Source organism: Bufo bufo, chromosome 2 (assembly GCF_905171765.1).
Source record: "Bufo bufo chromosome 2, aBufBuf1.1, whole genome shotgun sequence".
Classification (NCBI taxonomy): domain Eukaryota; kingdom Metazoa; phylum Chordata; class Amphibia; order Anura; family Bufonidae; genus Bufo; species Bufo bufo.
The window spans coordinates 390,042,572-390,060,384 of record NC_053390.1 but is presented as its reverse complement, the minus strand read 5'-3'; the positions used below and the strand labels follow the sequence as shown (position 1 = coordinate 390,060,384).

The following is a 17,813-nucleotide window of genomic DNA, read 5'->3' as shown; positions in this document are numbered from 1 at the left end:
TGTGTGTAAAAGAGTGCCGGTGTATGTAGAAGTATGAGTGTAAAAGAGTGCTGGCATGTGTAGAAGTGTGTGTGTGTGTGCGTGTAAAAGAGTGCTGGCATGTGTAAAAGAGTGCGGGCATGTGTAGAAGTGTGTGTGTGTAAAAGAGTGCTGGCATGTGTAGAAGTGTGCGTGTAAAAGAGTGCAAGCATGTGTAGAAGTGTGCGTGTAAAAGAGTGCTGGCATGTGTAGAAGTGTGCGTGTAAAAGAGTGCAAGCATGTGTAGAAGTGTGTGTGTAAAAGAGTGCTGGCATGTGTAGAAGTGTGTGTGTAAAAGAGTGCTGGCATGTGTAGAAGTGTGTGTGTGTGTGTGTGTGTGTGTGTAAAAGAGTGCCGGTGTATGTAGAAGTATGAGTGTAAAAGAGTGCTGGCATGTGTAGAAGTATGCGTGTAAAAGAGTGCTGGCATGTGTAAAAGAGTGCGGGCATGTGTAGAAGTGTGCGTGTAAAAGAGTGCTGGCATGTGTAGAAGTGTGTGTGTAAAAGAGTGCGGGCATGTGTAGAAGTTTGCGTGTAGCAGAGTTCTGTTGTTGTATCTATGCACAGAGCTTGGTATTGTTACCTTATCTAAGTACAGAGCTTGGTATTGTTATGGTATCTAAGTACTGAGCTTGAAGGGGGTGCCTAAGTTCAAATTTTTGAGGCCAAACTACAGGGATGCTGTTAAAATAAAAAAAAAAAAAAAAAAAAAAAAAAAAACTTAAACTCACCATCCTGATCACTATTTGATCCAGCACCAAAACTCTGTTCTCTCCGCCAGGCTGCAGCTAGGACATAATGTTTTGGCTGCCGCGGTAAAATGCCTGTGTACCGCACTTGACCGCTGGAACTAATCAGTGATCTCAGTGGTGTACAGCACCAAGGCCAGTGATTAGCTGCGCTATTACACTACAGCTTCCTGTATAAAGGATTATTTTAAAGGATGTTGATGCAAATCGGAGAACCCCCTTAAGTGTCAATATTTGCATGTAGGGTGGGCCGCTAGAGTCACTTCTACTGGTGGGCCCTTGGCACCACAGTCCGACACTGTCAGGGGTCAATACAGAGATCTCTCCCATCATCTATTTATCCCCAGGACTGTGACTGTGACGAGGGGACATCCTCTTCGTCTGGAGGTTTCTACACAAACATAGAAAAGGATTCTTTACGGTAAGAGCAGTGAGACTATGGAACTCTCTGCCTGAGGAGGTGGTGATGGGGAGTACAATAAAGGAATTCAAGAGGGGCCTGGATGTATTTCTGGAGTGTAATAATATTACAGGCTATAGCTACTAGAGAGGGGTCGTTGATCCAGGGAGTTATTCTGATTGGAGTTGGGAAGAAATTTTATCACTCTAAAATGTTGTTTTTTTGCCTTCCTCTGGATCAACTTTGCAGGATAACAGGCCGAACTGGATGGATGTCCTGTATGTCTTTTTTCAGCCTTATAAACTGTTAGTGTCAGGAATAAGGACGCCTTATTCCTAGTGATTATGATTGCTGTGATATTATATGTTTTATGGGTATATGTCATAGTATAACATAGTCCAGTGTGATTCCCATTCATATACAGTATGTATTTGTTTTTGCATTGGCAGTGTTCTGTCCCCACATGAAGGCGATTGAAGGTGTAACTGATAATGACTTTGTGACTGGCCTACCTTCGTATCCAAGCAGTGGAGCAGACCGGACCGGCAGATGCTCAGGTTAGATGGATCCAGACGTAGACACGAGGATGCAATCAAACGTGGGTTTATTTGATCCAGAGCAGTGACATACAGTGATGCAATACAGTAGATGCTGTGATGTGGATGTCTTTTCTGAGGCTAACTGCTGAGGCAACTGCTGAGGCAACTGCTGGTCAAAAACTGATGCCTTCACAAGCCGAGGTGCGTGTCTCCAGTCACAAAGGATGCAGCACTGAAAAAGGCTACAGGAAGTGACCAGGCCCAAGGCTGCTAAAACCACGCCCAGAGAAAACTTTATAGACAACGAACGAAGCGTGCAGCATACAAATTCCGGCCAGCAGATGGCAGCAGAGAACAATAGATTTAAACAACATAGGTAAAAACAAGAAATAATACAGTGCAGAAATTCAATATGAAAGGAACAGCACACTCCCCGTCTGAAATTCACTTTGGGGATTTCACTATGACGAATGTCCATAAAATATAAACAACCTGTAAAAGAAAAACATGTTAGAATGCAAAAAAGATTAGTCCTGTTTTCCAACTTGGAATGGAGAAGATCTGCGAAGCTTGATACAGTCCTGTTCACCCTGCAGGGACGTTCTCGATGGGTAATATTAAAATGAGTTCGTTGATTGGTCTTGAGAACGTTTTAAGCTCGCCTTTCCTGAAGATCTTCAACTCCACCTTCCGGACCTTGCCATCCTTGCTAGGGAAAACCCTTGAAATTAGTCCGATAGGCCAGTCAATCCTTTCGGTTTGTTGCTCTTTCATCAATACAAGGTCCCCTTCCTTCAAGTTTGGTTTGTTGTGTTGCCATTTTCTTCTTCCTTGAAGAATACTGAGGTACTCCTTTCGCCACCTGTTCCAGAAGTAATCTGCTAGATATTGTACACGTTTCCAGTGTTTTTGGTAGATGTTAGCATGAGTAAATTCTCCACTAGGTGTTAGCGTACTCTCAGTCTTTTGGGTAAGTAGAATAGCCGGAGTCAGTATGGCAGGTGTTTCAGGATCCATAGACACTGGCACAAGGGGTCTTGAGTTGATAATAGCCGAAACTTCGGCAAGAAGGGTGACTAGAGTCTCATGTGTGAGTCTTGACGAGTTTACATCCATCAGCATAGAATTTAAGATGTTGCGCGAGACGCCGATCATTCTCTCCCAGGAGCCCCCCATGTGGGAACTATGAGGAGGATTGAAAATCCAGGTGCAACCTTTTTCCGCCAACTGATCTTGAATGGACTTGGTGTCGATGTTAAGTTCTCTACAAGCTCCGATGAAGTTGCTTCCCTGGTCAGACCTCAATTGTTTTACTGGTCCTCTGATTGCGAAGAACCGTCTTAAGGCATTGATAAGGCTGGATGTGTCCATAGATTCTATCACCTCTATGTGAACTGCTCGCACACTCATGCAAGTAAATAGTACAGCCCAACGCTTACTGTTTGCGTGACCGCCGCGAGTCCTGCGTGCGGATACCATCCATGGCCCAAAGACATCTAGGCCAACATAGGTGAAAGGCGGCTCTGTACATAGTCTGTCCGCAGGCAAGTCGGCCATTTGTTGATGTAGTTGTTTTCCTCTTGCTTTACGACAGTGCACACATTCATGCAATACTTGGGCCACGCGTTTTTTCATACCTATAATCCAAAGGCCAGCAGACCGTATTTTGCCCTCAGTAATTTGCCTGCCTTGGTGTTCGGCCCTTTCGTGGTAGTGTCGGATTAGCAAGACGGTGATATGATGTTTGCTGGGAATGATGAGAGGATTTTGTGCTGCAATTCCCAGGTGGGCTTGATTCAAACGACCACCAACTCTTAGCAAGCCAAAACTGTCGATAACTGGATTTAAGTTGGCAAGAGGGCTTTTTAAAGGAATCTGCTGTTTGTTGTACAAGCACTTCCATTCTATGTTGAAATTTTCCTGCTGGACGTGACGTAATATGAGGTACTCACTATGAGAGATGTCCTCAGCAGAGAAGGGTTTATGACAGGCATGCCAACCATGACAATCTTTATCTTGGTGAGTATTATGATAACATCTTGCAATGTGCACTAACCTTGCAATAGTTCTGACGAGTCTCATCCAGCTGGAGAAACGTTCAAAGCGCTGACAACCGAAGCTGGCGGTTTGCTTTGTTCCAGTGACTAATGCACTAACTTCAGCGCGGATTTCTGGATCATTATCCGGATCCTGGATGCTGAAAACTTCCTGTACACATTCGTCCGCCTCTTCAAGCAGAAACTCTGGACCTGTAAGCCAAGTAGAGTTAATAAAGGAACCTATAGACATAGGCCTAGTGGCGTGATCTGCTGGATTAAGTTCGGATGGTACGTAGTGCCATTGTTCAGGTTTGGAGGACCTCCTGATTCTCTCTATGCGGTTACTAACGTACACATAGAATCGCTTGGTCCGATTGTGGATGTAACCTAAAACGACCTTACTGTCGGTGTAATACTGGACTTCAGCTATGTCGACACCCAGTTCTTGTTGTATGAAATCCGCAATCTCAACTGCCAACACAGTCCCACAAAGTTCCAGTCTGGGAATAGTATGATCGGGCTTGGGGGCTAACTTAGCCTTACCAAAGACGAATCCAATGTGGTTTTGGTTGTTAGGTTCTGTCACTTTCAGATAGGCAACCGCTGCGATGGCCTCCGTGGAGGCGTCCGAGAACACGTGGAGTTCTTTCTTTATGCTAGAGGAAAGTGAAGTTTTAATATAGCATCTCGGGATGTGGATCTCATCCAAGGCACACAAGGATCGCTTCCAGGCTTCCCATTTTTGCTCTTTCTCGGAGGGAAGTGGGGTATCCCAATCCTTGACTGTTTCAGAAAACTGTCTCAGTAGAGATTTACCTTGTATGGTGATGGGCGCTACAAATCCCAGCGGATCAAATAGGCTGTTTACCACTGATAGGACGCCTCGTTTTGTGAATGGCTTGTCTGCACAACTTATCTGAAAACCGAAGGAGTCAGCCGAGAGATCCCATCTGAGGCCCAAGCTCCTCTGCACAGGTGGACTGTCCAGTCCCAAGTTAATGTCCTTGAATCCTGGTGCATGATCGCCTGATTCGAAGGCCCTCATAACGGCCAGGCTGTTTGAAGCAATTTTGTGTAGTCTAAGTTTAGCTTGGTACAACATACTTTGAGTCCTTTTGAGCAGATCGATAGCCGCTTCTTCAGTCGGTAGTGATTTGAGTCCATCGTCTACGTAGAAGTCCTTTTCTACAAAGTCTCTGGCGTCTTTACCGTACTCGGATTCTCCCTCTAAGGCAGTTCGCCGAAGGCCGTAAGTTGCCACGGCAGGTGAAGGGCTGTTTCCAAATACGTGTACCCTCATACGATATTCTGCCATCTCTGCGTTGGTGTCGTTATTCTTGTACCACAGAAACCTGAGGAAATTCCGGTGGTCCTCTCTGACTACGAAACAGTGGAACATCTGTTCAATGTCGGCGGTGATGGCAACGAGCTCTTTTCTGAACCTCATCAGCACTCCAACTAGGTTATTCGTCAGATTAGGACCTGTTAGAAGGACATCATTAAGAGATACACCTTGATGTTTGGCACTTGAGTCGAAAACAACCCTAATTTGATTAGGTTTCCGTGGGTGATACACTCCAAATGAAGGCAAGTACCAGCACTCGTCGTTCTTCCCTAAGGATGGAGCTGGTTCTGCATGGTTGTTGCGGAATATTTTGTCGATAAAGGCAACGATGTGTTCTCTCATCTCAGGCTTACTGTTCATGGTACGCTGAAGAGAGTTAAATCTAGACAGAGCTTGTTCCCTATTGTTCGGGAGTCTCACCCTGGTAGCTCGGAAGGGTAATGGAGAAACCCAGTGATTGGTTTCGTCTTTAAGGAACTCATTGTCCATTATCTTGATAAATTCTCTGTCCTCTACTGACAAAGCTACTTTATCATCGTCCTTGCTGGTATGAAAGACTAATCTTCCCAAGTTGTCAGCAAAGTAGGGAATGTCGTCAGGTGGTTGTATGAGGTCTGGAGGCTTCTCTTTCACCTCATAGTGATGAGGGCAAGGCTTAATGCAAGTTGTGCGTCCATCTCCACGCACGTACGTTTTGAATGAGCGGATTTTTGGTTGATCCAAGCATACATTTCCTATGACTACCCATCCCAAGTCCAGTCTCTGGGCGTATGGTGCATAGTCGGGACCATTACACTGTTGACGCACCTTGTGTACCCTTAGATTGTCTCTGCCAAGCAGGAGTAGAATCTCGGCGTTGTTGTCCATAGGTGGGATAACGTTGGCTAGGTGCCTTAGGTGTGGATGGTGAAATGCAGCTTCCGGGGTAGGAATTTCATCCCTATGGTTGGGTATTTGATCGCATTCGATCAGCGTCGGTAGAGGTATTTCCGTATTTCCACTGACGGAACAAGCGATGAATCCTTGTGCCCTCCTGCCGCTAGTCTCTATGCGACCCGAGCAGGTGTTTAAGATGTAGGGTTCTGATGGTCCCTTTATTCCAAAGGCTTCAAAGAATTTAGGTCCTGCTAGGGAACGGTTGCTTTGGTCGTCAATGATGGCATACATTTTTACTGCCTTTTCTGGTAGCCCCTCCGGGTAGACCTTGATTAGGCATATGCGGGCACAACATTTCTCACTCTGGCCCTCCCCACATACGTCCAAGCATGAGCAGGAAACAGAAGTGGCTGTGTTAGCGTGGTTCTGGGGCTCCCCGCCATGACTTTGAGCAGGACTGGTGGTGACGGCAGCAGGTGAATCCCTTGTGAGTGGAGTTGGGTGCATAGCTGAGGCATGTCTATCACTATGACACTCCTCACACTTGATAATGGATTTGCAGTCCTTAGCCATGTGCTCCAATGAAGCGCAGCACTTGAAACATACCCCAAGCTCGGTCAGGACTTTCCTGCGCTCCTGTATTGTTTTGGATCTAAATCCTCTGCATTTGTTCAGTGAGTGTGGTTTTTTATGAATGGGACATTCACGATTGAAGGCCTTGTCTCCTGATGAGGTAGTGTACTGTCTACCAGTGGGTACTGCAGATGATGGTAGGTTAGTCTTTCTAACATTCACGCTGCTCTTAAAGTCTCTGTGTTTATGTACAATACTTTCATACCTTGATGATGGTGTCACTGAGGCTGTAGTATTGAACTCCAGGAAGTCGAGGCTGGGGTCATTCCTCATCTGGGACTGTTCATCGATGAACCTACAGAAATGAATAAATGGGGGAAAAGTGACGTCATGCACTCTTTTGTACCTTGAGACTGATGCCGCCCACTTCTCTTGCAGGCTGTATGGTAGCTTTACGACAATTGGGTTCACCCCATGGGCTGTATCCAGGTAGCACAGCCCGGACAGACGAGGGTCTCTTTTGGCGAGCTCCAGTTCCATGAGCAAATCACTTAAATCCTGAAGCTTATGGACATCCTTGAGACTGATCTTGGGGACGTTCTGCAGTCTCCTGAATAGTGCCTTCTCTATTGCTTCTGCACTGCCAAAGGTGCGTTCGAGTCTCTGCCAGGCTGCAGCGAGACCTGCTTCTGCTTGTCCCACATAGACAGTTCTAAGGCTCTTGATGCGATTTGTGGAGCCTGGGCCCAGCCAGTTGATCAAGAGGTCGAGCTCCTGCTCTGCGGTTAGGTTGAGGTTGGCGATGGCGGCTTTGAAGGTTGCCTTCCAGGCTCTGTAGCTCTCCGCACGGTCATCAAATTTTGAAAGACTGGTGTTAATTAGCTCTCTGCTCACCATAAACCTGGCAAACTCAGACATATCTGATTTCTCACTGCTTGTTGCCATGACAACTTGTGATGCCCCTGGGGCGTATAGGCTGCGTGGCGTGAAAGGGTGAGATGCTTCCGGGTAGAATGATGTTGCTGCAGGGTTGAGCTGTGGTCTAGCCTCTGTAGATTCTGATGACTGCTGCTTGAGCTGTGGAGGTAGGCCAGCAAACACCTGGTAGCCATCTTGCTGTAATAACTGCCCTTGAGAGAGCGCGTCTGGGCAACTGTTATTGGATTGCTCGGGTGCTGTGGGTGTCGCTGGCCCTGCAGGTAGAGCTGACTTGGAGGTTTCAGTGTTGTTGGCTTGGACAGTACTGCACACTGGGGGTGGTGCAGATAACTGTTTCAGTATGTAGTCGCTGGTGCGATCAGCTGGATCGTCTATCTCCTCTGGTGGTAAGCAGACTGAATCAAGGCCTTGGCTCAATGCTTGCTCAAGTAGTCTTACTTTTGCTAATGCAATTTCCTCTTCCCTCTCTGATTCAAGGATCTTTATTCGAGCCTCTGCTTCTGCCCTCTTGGCTTCTGCCTCCGCTTCAGCCCTCTTGGCCGCCGCCTCTGCTTCTGCCCTCTTGGCTTCTGCCTCCGCTTCAGCCCTCTTGGCTGCTGTCTGTGCTTCTGCCCTCGCAAGGACTTCTTTTTCGGTGAAGGAACGTCTCACTTTGGATTGCTCTGCATTTATGCGGGCCTCTAGTAATCTGTCGCTCAGGGTGGAGCTTCTAGAGCATGATGATCTGTAGGACCGCGAGGAATGTTTGGATGAATGCGATCTGTGTGATCTGGTTTCTTGCAAATGAGAGATGCGGAGTTCCACTTTATCTTTAGCATCCAGCACCATGGCGTCTCTTTGTCTGTCTATTGATTCTGCCTTGCACAATTCTGATGGGGCTTCTTCAATATTAGAGTCTTTTAGAAAGGTTATATACCTTGTGGACAGTCTCTTGTATCTTTCATGGGCTGCATTCAGCCGCCCGACGGCAACTTGTAAACTGGTGGTGTCGCCTGAGGAGGACTTAAGTCCTGATATGAGGGAGGAAACTCGTCCCCATAGCTCTTCCAAGTTGTCACATAGCTCATCTTTCATGGTGTGATAGTTTTCTGTGATCTTTATAGTTGGTTTGAGAGAGCGCCTTGGTCGCGTGACTTGGTCTGCTGGAAGTGTGGGTTCTACCTCCAGCTCTTCATAATGATCAGTATCAGGTTGCATTTGCTTTATTTGATCACTGGGGAACTGTACGAGGTCCTTTTCGGCCATTTTGATTTAAGGTGCGCTGTCTCTTTAAGAAAATGAACTTTTGAATTGGGGGCTGAAAATTGCAGTGCGGCTCAGATGAGGCACCCCGATGAGTTTCCCAAGGTGTCTTGAGTGAATTGCGGGGTTTTGGTTTAAGGGAGGCCCTGCGTGCGTGAACAGTTCTTATATCATGCAAGCAAGGGTTAATATAGGATGTAATAAGTGGCTTGGCGAGTAGTGGAGGACTTCCAGGCGAGAGTATATCTACTGCGGACACGCCGTGCTTCCCCTTAGGCTTATGGGACGAGCACTGTTGCTGGGCAGATTTGCTGGGAGTGGGCCTGTTGCAGGGGAGGTTCCTGAGTGTGGCACTGGGCTCTGAGGGAATCTGTAGCCGGCATTGGACATTCAGACGGATATTGATTGGGGTATAAGGCTTTAAGGCAGTTTTTGACTGTTCTGTCCCCACATGAAGGCGAATGAAGGTGTAAATGATAATGACTTTGTGACTGGCCTACCTTCGTATCCAAGCAGTGGAGCAGACCGGACCGGCAGATGCTCAGGTTAGATGGATCCAGACGTAGACATGAGGATGCAATCAAACGTGGGTTTATTTGATCCAGAGCAGTGACATACAGTGATGCAATACAGGAATGCAGTAGATGCTGTCATGTGGATGTCTTTTCTGAGGCTAACTGCTGAGGCAACTGCTGGTCAAAAACTGATGCCTTCACAAGCCGAGGTGTGTGTCTCCAGTCACAAAGGATGCAGCACTGAAAAAGGCTACAGGAAGTGACCAGGCCCAAGGCTGCTAAAACCACGCCCAGACATAAAACTTTATAGACAACGAACGAAGCGTGCAGCATACAAATTCCGGCCAGCAGATGGCAGCAGAGAACAATAGATTTAAACAACATAGGTAAAACAAGAAATAATACGGTGCAGAAATTCAATATGAAAGGAACAGCACAGGCAGGTCAGCAGCCATTGATGAATTGGTTGAAGGCTGCATATAGGCCGAGATGTCTGCCTCATACCTGTGAAAACAGCAAACTGCTCCCCAGGGGGTTAGTTAGCACAGAGATGCTAACCATTATGGGCCATTTTGCTGATCACATTCAGGACAGGGGACAGCAGACTCTCCGGCGCCGTGTGTCAGCATGGGGGCTTCATATCAGACAATGAACAATAAGTTGTAATCAGGGCCAGTTCTAGGTGAAATGAGGCCCTGGGACGAAAAACAATAAGGCCCCCCCCCCCCACCCCATGACACTTGATGACTTTTACAGAAGAAACTGTATATTGTGGGGCACAGTGTATGCTATATGTGTATAACATAAACATATTTCATATGAAAACTTACAATTACTTGACTTGGCCCTTGGGGATCTCGGACACCACTTCCACACTTTGGCTGGGTCGCTCGGCGGAGCTGATGTTGTGTTTTATCCTAATGAGAAAAATTTCATAATAAGGATTTGGAGAAGGGGCAGAGGAATAGCAGAGCAGGGAGAGGCTGGTGCTGCTACTAGGGAGCTCATACCATGGGGGAGTAATAAAGCCCACCATAATGCCCTCCAGTAGAAATAATTCTCCTTATAATGTGACAGTGCAAAAAATACCCCCTTGTAATGCCCCCAGTTGAGCTAATGTCCCCATAGTGCCCCATAATGTGCCAGTATAAAATACCCCTATATACTGCCCCCAGAGTGCTCCTCCCCCCTCCCTCCTAGTGCCCCCCATAATGTACCAGTATAAAATGCCCCATATATAGTGCTCCAGTAGATGCCCTCAGTGTCCCCCATAATTTCTAAGTATAAAATACCCCTTCTCAGTGCCCCCTCCCCCTCCCCTCTTCCCCATAGTACCCACCATAATGTGTCCCAGTATAAAATGCCCCTATACAGAGTCCCCATATAAAATAACCATTCTTTGTGGCCTCAGTAGATAATCCTATAGTGCCCACCAATAATGTGCCAGTAAGAAGTGCCCCCAATGTGCCAACAATAATTGCCCCCAATAATGTGCCAGTAATAAGTGCCCCCATAGATGTCCCCAATAATGTGCCAGTAAAATGTGCCCTCATAGATGCCCATCAATCATGTGCCAGTAATAAGAGCCCCCCCACCATCATGTGTCAGTAACAAGAGCCCCCCATATCATGTGCCAGTAGCCAGAGCTCCCCCTATCATGTGCCAGTAGCCAGAGCCCCCCCTACATCATGTGCCAGTTGCCTGAGCCCCGCTCCCATCAACATGTGCCAGTAGCCATAGGCCCCCCCTATCATGTGCCAGTATCCATAGGCCCCCCTATCATGTGCCAGTATCCATAGGCCCCCCTATCATGTGCCAGTATCCATAGGCCCCCTATCATGTGCCAATAGCCATAGGCCCCCCTATCATTTGCCAGTAGCCATAGGCCCCCCCTATCATGTACCAGTAGCCATAGGGCCCCCCCTATCATGTACCAGTAGCCATAGGCCCCCCTATCATGTGCCAGTAGCCTGAGCCCCCCATCAACATGTGCCAGTAGCCAGAGCCCACCATCATGTGCCAGTAGCCACCAGTATTGTACACAAAAAAAAAACACTTATACTTACCTCCATGTCAGCGATGCGATGCAGGCCTCTTCCGGCCTGTGTCCCGCGCTGTACGGCTCAGGCGGCGCAATGACGTCATCGCGCCGCCTGCGCTGGCCTCTGATAGGCTGCAGGCACTAGGCCGGCAGCCTATCAGAGGAAGGGGAAGGGACATACCTCTCCCTTCCCTGCTGCACAGCCATCTGTATCGCTGTCCTGAGGACGGCGATACAGATGACTGGAGATGAGCAATGGAAGCGCTCATCTCCGTGTGACTGTCCTGCCGCCCCCACGAAAATATAGCTAGTTGCGGGCCGGCGCGGGGGGCCCCTAAGGACTCGGGGGCCCGGGGGCAATTGCCCCCCTTGCCTATATGGAAGCGCCGGCCCTGGTTGTAATCCTTCATAACTTGTTCAGGATGGGGCTCACGTCTCTAAAACCCAGCTCATCATATCTGGTATGATGGGGACATCGCATGGACACCAGACATAGCATATCAACTCGCCTTCATCTTCTTAAAATAAGGATCTCATCTTCTGAGCGTCCTGGACGTGTCTCGTTTGATATGCTAGGACTAGGAACGATGAGATATGAATTATGAAGAAGGTTTGGGGTCTGTAGTTTCCCAGTTGCCCTGGTGAAGATATCTTTTTGATATTTTCATACCTGTTCCCTAGATGGCCAGGGGGCCGGCTGCATGGGTAATGAAGCTCGGCCAGAGGGGCTGAGTCAGAGGTGGGCGGGATAATCCCCCTCAGGTCTGCCCCTGAAGGAAAGGCATAAACATGCAATCCCTGGATATTTGGGTGTCACAAAGTAGGTGATCCAATCGAATTGGTTTTTGCACCAGTATTCTGCCCAAATCTCCTGGGAGGAAAGGACTTTTACTACACAACTGCTAAGTATTAGAGCTTTCTTTGTTTTTCTCCTGTTTATTTTACCATTGTTTGCCATTTATGTATGTCTCTTGTTAATCATTTTTTGCAACCAAGTGCTGTCTATTAGAGATGGGAAGTTCGAATCTTTTAAATGAATCGGTTCATTTGAATCAGTTCATTCAAAAGAATCGATTCATGAATCGAATCTTCGATTCACTTGCAGAGACGGCTGACAAGCAAGTGAACTGAAGGTCAGGAGCGTCTGATCTGCACTGCACAGTCAGTCGCCCCCAGCAAACATAGCTCTGCACCCCCTGCAGCCAACATGAGTCACCTCAGCTGCAGTGTATGCCGCATCCAATGGGTGCACTGGGGGCCACAGCTCAGAGGGTCCCCCCCAACATTCACATCTTACCTGTAGCTTCTACAACTACAAGCCCACTCGCTCCCCCCCTTGTATAGAACAGTTCTTCAGCCCCCACCGGGCACTGACTTGTCAGCAGCGGGAGACACAGAGCCGCAGAACATAAAGCCTGGCCGTGTCCGCACCAGACAGCTCCTGGTAGGTAGGTGACACACGATTCTTTTAGCTCAAAGAATCCAATGAGTCTACTAACTAGTGATGTCCGGATCATGAACGAATCGTTCTTTTGAACCGATTCAGTTCACTGATCCGGAAGAGTCGGTTCCTCTGACTGAGCTGATCCGACTGAAACGGCTCAGTCAGATTAGCATAGAGGCAGCAGCAGGCAGTGTAATAGGAGCCGACAGTGGACGCTAGCCCCGCCCCTCCCTCCAACCAACCAATCAGAGGCAACCAGCAGTCCAGCACTGACTCACAGCACAGGGGGAGTCACAGGGACTCAGAGAATCGTCTGAGTTTATTAGTTAAAAGAATCGAATGATAGTGATGGGAAGTTCGGATCTTTTAGGTGAATCGGTTCATTTGAATCAGCTCATTCAAATGAACCGATTCATGAATCGGATCTTCGGTTCACTTGGTGAGTCAGACTGCTGAGAGCTGACTCGCAAGTACCAGCCCCTCCCCTCCCCCAATCACCGACCAGAGCTGAGGGGGCGGGGCAAGCACAGCACAGTAGCAGCTCTGACTCGACTCCTCTCTGAGTACTAGTACAGGGTCAGGGAGTCTAAATGAATCGAATGAGTTTTAAAGAGCCGTGAGTCAGACTGTAGAACAGGTCACACTGAGGCTCTCGGCTCTTGTTGCAGCAGTGATAAGATTAAGGGACAGACAGGAGCAGAGAGATAAGAGAAGGGACAGATGACACAGAGTTTAGATTACAGGTTGAATTAAATTAACCCTTTAGAATCAAATTGGCTTCTCAGGAGATATATATGTTAAAGGCATCTCATGTGAACCCACCCTTAGTTATATAGCTACTGAATGAGATGCCTATATGTCATATATATCTCCTGAGAAGCCAATTTGATTCTAAAGGTTTAATTTAATTCAACCTGTAATCTAAACTGTGTCATCTGTCCCTTCTCTTATCTCTCTGCTCCCGTCTGTCCCTTAACCTTATCACTGCTGCAACAAGAGCCGACAGCCTCAGTGTGACCTGTTCTACAGTCTGACTCACGGCTCTTTTAACTCAATGAATCGAATGAGTCACTGACTGAGTCGGATCTTTAGATTCTTGTGACTCATTCGATTCATTTAGACTCCCTGACCCTGTACTACTCCGAGGACTCGAGTCAGAGCTGCTACTGTGCTGTGCTGGCCTCGCCCCCTCAGCTCTGATTGGTTGGTGGGCGGGGAGGGGTGGGGCTGGCAGAAGCAGCTTCCACTCTAAGATCATATTACTGACTCCTCCCGAGTCCCTCCCTCAGGCTCCTGCTGCCAGCGTGAGGTGGTGAGCTGAGCGTCTGCATTCATTGTCTGTGAGCTGTGACTGAGAAGAGGCGTTTCAAACGGATCGGATCATTCAAATGAATCGACTCCTCCGGTTCACTGAACTGAATCGATTCAAATGAACGATTCGTTCATGAACCGGACATCACTATCGAATGAGTCAGAGACTCATTTGATTCTTTGAGTTAAAAGAACCGTGAGTCACCGAGTCCCTGCCAGGCTTCCTGCTCTGCGGCTCCCTGTCTCCACAAGTCCGTCGGGAGGGGGGGCATTAGTCTAGCATGTAGCGGAGCTGTGTGTGTACAGGGTGCATGCAGCAGTGTAGCATCATGCTACACTGCTACATGCACCCTGTACACACACAGCTCTGCTACATGCTGTAGCAGAGCAGGAAGTCTGGCAGGGACTCAGTGACACGATTCTTTTAACTAATAAACTCTCAGACAATTATCTGAGTCCCTGCAATAACTATAGCCACTACATCCCAGTCTGCTCCACTGCAGCAGAGCTGTGTTTGCCAGGAGCCAGTCCCTTCTGACCTTCGGTTCACTTGAGAGCCGACTCAGCAAGTGAACCGAAGATCCGATTCATGAATCGGTTCTTTTGAGTGAACTGATTCAAATGAACCGATTCGTGAAAAAGATCCGAACTTCCCATCTCTACTACTAACTAAATAGGATCATTCAATTCTTTTAACTAGTAGACTCATTCGATTCTTAGACTCCCTGTACTGTGTGTGACTCAGTGCTTGTGCTTCAGCTCTGATTGGTTCTTGCAGGGCGGGGACGGGAGGGGCTGTCTTCCACTCTAGGATCAGATTACACTCCTCCCTCCCTGCTGCCAGAGTCTCTGCTCTGCTATCTGACTGAGCTGTTTCACACGGATCAGCTCACTCAGGTGAACCGACTCTTCCGGTTCAGTGAAAGGGATCGATTCAAAAGAACAATTCGTTGATGAATCGGACATCACTACTGTCTATTTTTAATACATTAAACCTAAAAGTTTGATGGTTTGTCTTGTAACCTTAAGAACCTGTTAGCTCCTTGAAGAGTGTGTGTGCAGTCTGAGGCTGTATGTTGTTTTCCGTGAGGCTTACTACCGTATGTGTGTGTGTGTGTCTGCTTGCGAGTGGAACACTCAAGGGTGTCCTGTCGACCATATAACTGACAGGTGGTGGCGGTGAAAGTTTTGTGTTAGTGCGTGGGTGTGCTTGCAGGCTTCAGGTGGTGATTCATGCTCGAGTTACGGCTCGGCGCAGGGCGTAACAGCGTGCGAGGTGAATCGGCCTGAAGGGCTTGGGTAACACTTGTCGTTTGTGTTGTTTTGTCAGTAAAATTAAATAATTTTCACACTTCACTATGTTTATGTCTACAGTATGATGGTATATTTTTATGGTTTTCATTTTTATTTCGTACTTACAATATTTGTTTTCTTATTTGACAGTTTGTTCCTGTGAAGAAAATATGCACTACTCGTTTAAATATCTGTTCATTGCATCCAACCTATTTGGGTTCATTTACATCTTTCAATTATATCAACTACAATCTCCTGATTCTAAAACAAGCTATGTTACCAACGTTGTTACCGGCTCCTTCATAGCATTAGAGGATAACAAAACCTTCATCATCTCTCCTTATTATGATCCCAGAGGAGACAGCTTAATAAGAATACTCGCCATAGTCCATAAAACAGTGAAGAACCTCTACTGCTTGTTCCATTGTAAGCAAAATGGTTATGTAAATGTTAAAGCAAAAATTGATATTGTTAAGGATCAATTTGGATTTCCATATGAAACCGCTCATCTCTTATGTGGAAACCCATCTGAATGTGATTATGTCTACATGTCTGTCCATACAAACAGCTCAAAAGACGTAAGGCAAATTCCAATGTTTAGAATTCAAAAAGATCCTATAAGGGCATTTTCTGCCAATTTTAGTGTTTGTATCTCTGCCTTTTATGGACAGTATAATAATGTTTTGCAGACGATTCAGGCTATTGAAATGTATAAATTACTAGGAGCTTCTAAAATTATCATCTACAACAACAGCTGCCATGACAATGTAGACAAAGTTTTAAGACATTACATCCAAGAAGGTGATGTAGATGTAATACCCTGGCCAATAGACACCTATCTGAGAACTTCGAGAAAATGGAAATACGTTGAAGGACTTGACAGTGATATTGGCTACTATGGACAAATTGCATCTTTAAATGACTGCATATACAGAAATATGTATAAAAGCAATTTTATTCTCTTAAATGACATTGATGAGATTATTCTTCCTGTAAAATATGGGGATTGGTCATCTTTAATGGAGAGTCTCCAGAAAAAACACCCAGAAGCAAGCGTCTTTCGTTTTGAAAATCATGCTTTTCCATCATCGGTCGAAGCAACTGGATCCAATCGATGGAATCATGTTCCTGGGATTAATATTCTTCAATATCCATATAGAGAACCTAGTGATAGAAATTCTGTCAAACCACGAAAAATGATTATGAATCCACGGAAAGTTATTCAGACATCAGTCCACCACATTTTAAAGGCTGAAGGATATTCTACAGACGTTTCGAGTCAAGATGCCATTCTATTTCACTGTAAGCATAAAAGAAACAAGAAGATTCCAGATAAGGACTTGATCAAGGATGACATTGTTTTGAAATACAGTCCGTACTTAGAGCCTAATGTTGATAAGGTTGTTCAGAAACTTTTCCCACAGCCCTAGCTCAGATGCACAGGCTCGAGCGAACAGCATGACAAAGCACTAGGGTTGTTTCACTGGCTGCTCTCACCATTTACAAACTGGGCTTTATTAATGGCAAAAGAATTTCATGTATTGTCCCACCAGCCATTATATAACTAGTTTCATGTTTTGACCTGTAGTCAAAAAAACTATTTTTGGCCAAGTCAGAAAGAAGGATGCGTTAATTATTCTACATGTCCCTTTTTTTTCCTTTACTTTATGTAAAGTGGGTTGTATTAGAAGTTTAATAGTCCTTCAAAAATAAAAACTAAACTTGTTAGATACAGAGAATTTACAGCAATTGTGTTTATAGCTTATTGTACTATTATTCTTCACATTCCTCAAATTGGTGTGTCTGTTGCTGAAAGCTAAAGGGCTGCATTCTTCATTTCTAAGAAATGCCCACGCATAAAAAATATTAACTTTTTAAATAATATTCCTTTAGTAAGAGGAGTCATTTATAATCTCATTTACCATAGTTGCACGCCAGTTATTTGATGTAGAAAAGTTGTGACTTTTGTCGAAGGTGCCGATTTTGTAACTTTTTTTTAGCTTTTTTTCTGACATTATTGCCACTTTTTCAAAAAGTGCATGAGTTGATGGGAGTTCCTTGATCTGACTCATTTAAGGCTACTTTCACATTGGCGTTTTGGTTTCCGTTTGTGAGATCCGTTCAGGGCTCTCACAAGTGGTCCAAAACGGATCAGTTTTGCCCTTATGCAATCTGAATGGAAAAGGATCCGTTCAGAATGCATCAGTTTGCCTCCGTTCCGTCTCCATTCCGCTCTGGAGGCCGACACCAAAACGCTGCTTGCAGCGTTTTGGTGTCCGTCTGACAAAACTGAGCCAAACGGATCCGTCCTGACACACAATGTAAGTCAATGGGGACGGATCAGTTTTCTATCACACAATCTTTCACAATAGAAAACTGATCCATCCTCCATTGACTTTCAATTGTGTTCAAGACTGATCCGTCTTGGCTATGCTAAAGATCATACAAACGGATCCGTTCTGAACGGATGCAGACGTTTGTATTATATGA

General features: G+C 46.2%; 1 protein-coding gene across 3 annotated transcripts in view; it reads left to right on the top strand.

Annotated features, from left to right (window-relative positions):
- LOC120991546 (beta-1,4-galactosyltransferase galt-1-like) overlaps positions 1-17,134 on the top strand; it is a 39,502-nt gene extending 22,368 nt beyond the window's left edge. For all 3 annotated transcript variants that reach the window (XM_040420337.1, XM_040420335.1, XM_040420336.1), the window contains one exon: positions 15,474-17,134. In XM_040420337.1, the coding sequence (XP_040276271.1) occupies positions 15,494-16,753 (1,260 nt within the window). In that variant the 5' untranslated portion in view covers positions 15,474-15,493 and the 3' untranslated portion in view covers positions 16,754-17,134. The remainder of the gene's footprint in view (positions 1-15,473) is intronic.
- The last annotated feature ends 679 nt before the right edge of the window (positions 17,135-17,813 follow it).